We start from the raw sequence: 8429 nt of genomic DNA, 5'->3' as shown, positions 1-8429 counted from the left end.
GTGTGTGTGTATGGTGTGTAGTGTGTGTATGTATGTGTGTTGTAATCCACTGAGTCCAATTAACACTGTCCATTGGACTGTTCACTGATCCTGTCAAGTAATGTGAGCTGCAGTGAGTTTATTGGCCACATCACATATAGATGACAGCTTTCTCTCCATTAACTGTTGACCATAGCAGACAGATGCTTCTCTCAGGCCAAGTCTGATGAAAGCACTTGTCTGTGGTATAAATATGAACCAGGCAGTTTGACAGCATGCTATTAGTCAGAACAATCATGTTAGGTTACATCCTTCACCCTATGATCCCTCCCAAGCCACTCCCAAAGGGCCTTTGAACAGTGAACCTAAATTCTTATCACAAAATGGGAAGCAGCCGCTGCTGCAGGCTGTGTGAGTTTGAATTACAGGGAAAATGTAAGAATTTTCATCTCTACTAGAGAGAAAAGCAGAACTCCAACTGGGACATTGGTTTGTTTGCTCAGCCCATACAAAAGCCAGCACTGACACACAAATCAACCTGGTGTCTTGTTGCTCGTGAGAAAGAACTATGCCCTTCTGTCTGTGGGTTCATGAGAACTCTAAAATCAACACTTGTGCCTCCTTGGGTTGGTCTGGTTGGGGAAAGTCACATACAAAGGAGGGAAATTACATTCAAAGTCAAGGTGGTGTTATTCTCTATATGGCTGGGCCTTTTGAAAAAGGAACCTCTTAGATTCTCGAGTAACTGCTCTGAATTACAAAGCAGCTGGAGTATTGGGTTAAACACCTACCTCTAGCCTCGCAGATTTCGACTCTTTCACCGGCATTTGTCACATTCCAAGCTGCCAAGCAAGTAACATGGTTTTATTGAGCACTTACTTTGTGCTGTCTCTGTCCCATCACTGAGAACTAATGCATGTAAGACAATGGCAGCTTACTTCTCTGTCCTGGGGGAACTCACCCATCCAAAGGGACCTAGTGTGATCTGGTTTTAACTGGTGAGACTCACACAGATCCCCATCTTTTGCGTTTCCATCCCAAGAACCAGGAGTACTGGAACCTGTACAATGCTCATGGCATAAACTCACTTGTAGCACAGGCTGCCTACGTCACCCTTGACCTCTAAAGGCCTGCCACAGCTCATTCGTGTCTGCCCTCATCCACATACACATGATAATTAGTTTAACACCTTAAGAGCTGTTCTGAACTGTTCTCACCAATAATCTATCATGTTGAAATTTCAAAGTATTCTAGAAAAATTTTAACATAGAAAATTTCATTCAACTCCTAAGACTCTTTGTTTTATGCTACCTATGAAAAGATATATTTAACATAACTGGGTGGTGATGTACACTTTTAATCCCAGCACTCAGGAGACAGAGGCAGGCCTGGTCTGCAGAGTAAGTTCCAAGACAGCCAAGGCTATACAGAGAAAACCTGTCTTGAAAAACAAAACGAAGAAAGAAACAAAGAAAAAGAAAAATATATTTAATGAGATAAAACAGGAAATCAATTTGATAATTAGTTATGCTATTATAGTCTTTAAGAATCTGCAGTGAATATGACTCTCAATTTGGCTAAGCACCAGGGAAGTATTTTTAAAATCTCCATGCCTACGCCCCATACAGAACAGTGAAATTGGGGCTTCTAAGGGACAGAAGGTAGAGTCTAGACAGTGTAGAGTCTGCATGTGTGCTTGTTAGTCATACAGCTTGAAAAGTACTTTGTCAAAAAAAAAAAAATAGTGGAAAGCTGAAAGTGACCTCAGGACAGGGATAGGGCAGGGATGCAGGGACACCTTCCCAAGCCCCTAACATGGGAGATGAGGTGTCAATCAAAGCAGAAGCTAGGGTGGCCTGGGGGAAAGTGACTAATGGCAGAGACTCTGGGCCAAAGGCAACATGAGGCATCAGAAATGGATGACGAGCCACGGGATGAGGACAGGGACATGTAGCACAATGTGTGGGACAGTGGCTCTTGACCTGTGGGTTGTGACCCCACATATTGGATGCCCTGCATATCAGATGTTTACATTACGATTTATAACAGTAGCAAAATCACAGTTATGAAGTAGCAATGAAAATAATTTCATGGTCGGGGGTCACCATCACACGAGGAACTGTATTAATGGGTTGTAGCATTTGGAAGGCTGAGAACCGCTGGTGTGGAATGAGTCCATATAGTTAGGTATGTACGCCTCCAGGTCCTCTGCCCCAGCACCTCGTGGCTGACAGACACTTCAAGTCTCTGCTCTTTCAGAAGGACCCAGGTTCATGCCCAGTACCCACACAGTGGTTCACAACCATCTGTAACTCCAGTTCCAGGGGATCGGACATCTTCTTCTGGCCTCCACAGGCACCAGGCACATAGATGGTGTACCGACATACATGTATGCAGACATGCACATAAAATACAATATTTTTTTTTTAAAGAAGATGCAGGAAGGTCAAAGCACTCATCAAGAGCTGGCCATGAGCAGAGCCGAGCAGGGATGCATGGCCTGGAGAGTCCCTGCTGAGTTCCTCCAGATGAGCTCCCCTTGCTGAGTTCAGGCTGGACCCCAGCCAGGAGGTGCCAGCTGCTCCCAATCTCTCTCCAGCTCAGCTGCCAGGGGCCGAGGGACCAGCCTGGGGATTCCCCGTCACTCAGGAGCTCTGAGTGACCTCCTCTTCAGCCCCTCCAACAGGGGTTTTCCCAGAATGTTCCCACGTCTGAAGCCTCCTTAGCCACCCCCAGCTCTTGATAGAAGTGGCATCAGGTGACCCTTACAGGTGAGGGAGGGGGGAGCTGGGAACAGTAGCATTTGGATTAGCATGAGGTAGGGAAACTGGCAGGTTGTAACACCAGCCAGTGAACTGAGCTGGAGATATTCCAAGCTCACAGGATCCCAAGGCAGGAGGCAAAGGGCAGTATTATAAAAGGTATTAGTGTTGCAACCTACACGCTGTGTGACCTTCTGACATGAACTTAACTTCTCTGTGCCTCAGTTTTCCCTCTTTTGTAGAAAGGAGGTGTTATGCAGTGGTGTTACAAAGATCAAATAAAACGATGGCTATAAAATACATAAAAGGCTGGGTCATGGGCCACACTCCTTTCATCCCAGCACTCAGGAGGTAGAGGCAGACTGATCTCTGTAAGCTTATGACCAGCCTGGTCTACATAGTCAGTTCCAGTCCGGCTAGGCTCCCATAATAAGACTCTCAAAAAATAAAATTTAAAAAATATATATGTATACTATATATGCACATCTATTTAAATTGTGATGCCAGATACACACATAGGCACATGCACAAAAATATCAAAAGGCTGGGGGATTACAGACTCTAGTCTACTAATACATTTAGGTAGCCAATTTGGAATCTGAAATATTGGAAAATTCAAGGGGAAACTGGAGACACCCCCATTCCTGTAGCCCTTGGCATTAGCTGTCCAACAGAAGCCCTGTGTAGCCTGTAACAGCCGAATGGCAGGCTTAACCCAAATCTAGTCGGTTAGAACCTGTCACCAACGTTGCTAGTGTCCCTGGAGAACCCAGTGTCAGGAATGGCAGACTAAGGTTGAGAATCCTTTTGGTCTAGTCATCTTGTCTTCAAGGGAAGCAACTGGTATTCAATGGGAAAAGTGAGTCCTCCTGGGGCCACCCAGCTAAGACCACCAATGATCACCATGGTCACGGAGCCCGGCCCTGACTTCTCCATGGAGGGCTCTATCAGGACTGCAGATGGAAGCCGGCAATTCTGTGGCTTCAGGGGCGTGGCCAGCTCAGCCAGTGGTATTATGTGATGTTGTACTGTCTCTTGGGAAGGCAAGGGAGTGGGGGATGAAGACTTCTCCTTGCTCCTGGGGGGGGGGGTGTTTCCATCTTACTCCTATAGTCAGGCCCTCAGTGCAGGAGAGGCAGAAGGGAGGAATCCAGTGGGAGCCCAGAAGCTCTTGCTGGCTATGGGTCTTTGGATCCAGCATTCGAAGCTTTTGTGCTTCTGAGAAGACACCTGTGAGGGGACCGCAGCACCTTCTCAGAGCTGCTGCTACCAGCCTGTGGGCATTTTAGTAACCTAGGCAGTATGTATGGTTTTGCTCCAGGTCTCAATTGGCTTCCTTGGTAGGATGGTCATACTGATGGACTGCAGCAGACATTATCAGAACGTTGATGGGCCTAACCACATTCTGAAAGGTTAAAGAGAGCAGGCTAAGGTGGAGCCGGTAGTGGGGCAGGCTCGCTTGATCTCCACACTGCCTGGTAGAAGGAAATATCCTTAACACACCCCCTCACTCCTCTCCCTCGCTGAGTTCCGTCCTTTCGTATAGTCATTGTCTTTGTGGATAAGCAGCTGCCCCAAACTGTCCCTTTAGCTATATGAGTCCTCTCCAGGGGCCCTGCTGCCCTCTGCAGCATAGAGGGATGGGGCCCAGAGCAGCCACTTCCTCCTGCAAGTCATTCTTTCTCTAGGGAGTGGCCAGTGTCTGCAAGCCCCCCCCCCCTTCCCCTGAGTTTACAGACGTTTCACTTGCAAGCAGCAAGTCTGGCTTTAAGAGGTAAAGGCAAACTGCCTCATGGTTAGCAGGCAGTGGTTAGTCAGGTCTGCCTCAGCATGGGCTTTGGTGTCTGTAGAGGCAGGAGGTGACAGGAGAAGGCCGGCGGGAGCTCCTCCGAGCCTGCTAGTGACTTGCCCTGCAGTCACTTCCCGAAAACTAGGCCTGCCTCTAGGCGGGGAGAAGATCGGAGCCCGCCCACCCAGTCCGTCCCTCCTTGCTGCCTTGGGGTTTGCCCAGGCTCTTCGGAGCACGGAACTTACAGTAAATGCTGTAACCAGTGGAAACTCTCAGAGGGGGCGAGGAAAGGGCCAGGACTCCGGGCCCCAGTTCCCGTCTTAGCATACCGCCCCATCAGGTTCATTTCGCCCACCTTTCAGTAAAGGGGTGCCGCCTTCCTGGTAACGGGCCGACCTCCCTCTGGGATGTGCCAGAAAACAAAAAACCGGTGAAATGCCCAGCTGGCCACAGCCTGCAGAAGCAGCAGCCCAGGATTGACCATCCAGCTTTCGGCTTCCCTTCAGCCCACTCTAGAGATGGGGGTTTCCTTTGCACCAGACTCGGGGCCTCGGTTAACTCAGAAAGCATTCAGAATGTCGCCTCTCACATCTGACCTTCAAAAGAAATGGAAGCCGGCTCGATGAGCAATGTCCGGGGTCCTATGCTCCACCGCAACTTAAAAAGGAAACCCCGGCTGTACTGGGCTTAGGTGATTGGCAGTATAACGGATACATCCCATCTCTCATTATAGCCTGCAGCTCACTCCTGCTGGATCATTTAGGGCAAATTTTAAATGTCAAGTTATCGTACATCTGCTAACCGCTATACTTTTGAGTCAACATTCTCATGCCAACAACTGATGTTATCAGCCAGTCAGTCAACAAACATTTAAGTTCATTTGGCACTTAAACCGGCATGTAATACATGCTTAAATAATTAAAGCAGGCTTTAATTATTTGTATCATATTTAACTAGGATTTTCAAACTTGTTTGGTCGTTAAAACAACCTAAGACACCTGGTAAAAGCTCAGATTTCCAGAACTGAGGTGTTGGTTTAGTTGGTCAAGTGCTAACAGAGGTCCTGAGTTCTGTTCTCTAGCACCCACATAAAAAGCGGGGTGAGGGAGTGTTTGCTTGGAATCTGCACAGTGGTGAGACTGGAGGCAGATCCCTGGAAGGCTGTGGACCACTGGCAGTTCCAGGTCAAAGAGACACCCTCTCTCAAACAGAATGTGGACAATGCCTGTGGGAGATGCTCTGCCCTCCATGTGCGTGCTACACATGTGTGCACACAAACACACATGGAAAAGAAAAGCCCAGATTCCAGAGTCCAAATTTCTTCTTAAATCCCAGCTCTGTAGACAAGCTGTCTGGAAGCTTCTGAGCCGAAGATTCCTTTGCCTTTCTCTCTCCAGTACCCATCACCTCTCAGAGGAGTTGGGGAGGCCCCAAGACTTAGCAAGGCTCTGTTTATTCGGGTCTGGGAACCCCATTGTCTGGAGAAGCTATTGTTTCTCAGCAACTACTATGTACCAGAGCACTGTGGTGGCTGATAAATGATGCAGTCCCTACAGCACTAAAAGATGTTTCTGGACCAAACGCTTGTTGTCTCTACACTGACACAGAGTACAGGACTCCTTGTTTGAGGTTTCACTTTCTATGGTTTTAGTTATCCACTGTCAACTGTGGTCTGAGGATACTGAATGGAAAGTTCCAGAAATAAACAATTCATACATTTTAAATGACTCCGATTATAGTATATTGTCATAAATGTTCCATTCTGTGATTATTTATTGATAAGCTTTTCCTATGTTTGTAAGCTTCATCCGAGACTTATATGTATAGGGAAGCACATAGTGTCTTCTGGGTATTGTCCAAGGTTTACGGATGCCTTGGAACAGGATTGCAAAACCCACAGTTGTGGGCAGGAGGGAGCAGAACAGGATGCCAAGTGCATCATAGATCTTCAATATTCAGAAAGGCTGTAAATATCCTAGCCTAAGCGAAGCAGGCAGTGTGTGAGGGGCAGACACAAGGCGCTTGGTGTGTGTTGGGGAATGCGAGGCGGAAAATGTTTCACAAGCTGCTTTCCACTCTCTCTGGGGCTGGCCCGATTGCCAGTTTCCCTTGGCATATGCTTGCCATACTCAACCCAGAGGCATACATGCAGGCATGTTTGCATGAACATGCACACAGACAGACAGACAGACAGACAGACAGACAGACACACACACACACACACACACACACACACACACACACACACACAGGCGAGGTTTTCTAAGGTTTGTCCCCATCAAACTTGTATATGTGTCTGGTCCCTAGTGAAGCAACAGTGTTGAGGGGTGGTGGCGCTGGCAAGGGGGATTATGTCACTAAGAGGTACTAATTAATGTCTTTCTCAGTTTCTCTTCTTTTGTTTTTCTTCCTTCCCTCCATGCTCCCTTCCTTTCTTCCTTTTCAGGGTTGGAGATTGGACCCAGGGCTCCATTGCTACATGCACACTGGGCGCATCTCCCAGCGCTTTATCCTCATCCATGTAGAGACAGGGTGGCAAGGGTCTCACTGTGTTTCCTTTCTAGCCTGGGCTGGCCTCAAACTCCCAATCCCCCTGCCTCCTGCTGGGATGATGGATCTGTGCAGCGACACTCAGCTGGGCTCTCTCACTTTTGAGGGATAGGTCTGGGTATTGTTAGGTGGATTGTTGAAGAAACTCAAGCCTCCCCTCTCTCTTACACACAAACTCCTTTTCTAAGCTCCCCACTTGCCTATTCATTTTCCCATCATGCACCCCTCAGCTGCCATGTCCTTGGACCTTCAGAACGCTGATCTAAATAAACTACCCAGCCTCCAGTGTTTTCTTATAGTGATTGGAAAGAGACAGAACTTGTGAAGTTGCTACTCCTATTAGTCAAAATACACAATAATCAGCAGTTGCACACGGGTCAACTTGAATTTACCCATCCTTATATAGGCGCCCCCATACAAATCTATGTGTATGCGTGCATACGTCCTCATGTGCACAGGAGTTCTAAGTTGCCCTATTCATGGCTGTGCTAATGGAAAACTTCAGCCCGCCCCCCTCCTGTACCACCCTTCCTGCCCCACCAACCTTCCCATCTCCCCTGACACTAGTCACCATGCCAATTTGTCTCTTTATAGGAGAGCGAGGACCTTGAGAAACAGAATGCAGCTCTGCGCAAAGAGATCAAACAGCTGACCGAGGAGCTGAAGTACTTCACATCAGTGTTGAGCAGCCACGAGCCCCTGTGCTCCGTGCTGGCCAGTGGCACCCCCTCACCCCCCGAGGTGGTATACAGTGCCCATGCCTTCCACCAGCCTCACATCAGCTCGCCACGCTTCCAGCCCTGAGCTTCTGGACAAGAAGAGAACGCCCATGGTCCTTAGGAGGGGCATGCAAACTGAGGCCAGGCTGCCCTCATAACCTCTATCCAGAGGCCCAGTGGCAGAGGCCTGGACAAGTACTGAACACAAGAACTGTAGTGGTCAGAGGGACTTAAGGCCGCCCAGGAAAATATAGTCAATGTACTGGACTCTCCCAGAAAGTCTAGCCAATGTACTGGACCCAGAAACTGACAAAACAACCCTGGAGTGTCATGGATGATGCCCAAGACGAACAGCACAGAGGGAGGAGGGCAGGGGGTGGACAGTTTTCTAAATAAATATTTTCTAAGAAACCAGCCCTGCAAAGCATCTTCCCTCACTTCCCCCATCAGCATCCTGTGACCTACTTTCTCTTGATTTGGCACCTGGTTTTCCTTCTTGGCTTCAGGGAACTCTTCCAGGCTCTGAGAATTCCACTTACATGTCTGCTCCATGTTTTGTTCCCTGTTTGAGAAGCTGGTCTCTTCAAATCATCTTCAACCTCTATTCATCTCCCTCACAGTCCTCCGCAG

General features: G+C 48.1%; 1 protein-coding gene across 1 annotated transcript in view; it reads left to right on the top strand.

Moving 5' to 3' along the window:
• Positions 1-8213, top strand: part of Batf (basic leucine zipper ATF-like transcription factor) — a 42631-nt gene extending 34418 nt beyond the window's left edge. Inside the window, exon 6 of the mRNA XM_076921627.1 lies at positions 7675-8213. Coding sequence (XP_076777742.1) covers positions 7675-7884 — 210 coding nt within the window. The 3' untranslated portion in view covers positions 7885-8213. The remainder of the gene's footprint in view (positions 1-7674) is intronic.
• Positions 8214-8429: the final 216 nt, after the last annotated feature.

This window comes from Arvicanthis niloticus, chromosome 23 (genome assembly GCF_011762505.2).
Source record: "Arvicanthis niloticus isolate mArvNil1 chromosome 23, mArvNil1.pat.X, whole genome shotgun sequence".
Classification (NCBI taxonomy): domain Eukaryota; kingdom Metazoa; phylum Chordata; class Mammalia; order Rodentia; family Muridae; genus Arvicanthis; species Arvicanthis niloticus.
This window is presented reverse-complemented; position numbering and strand designations above follow the sequence as displayed.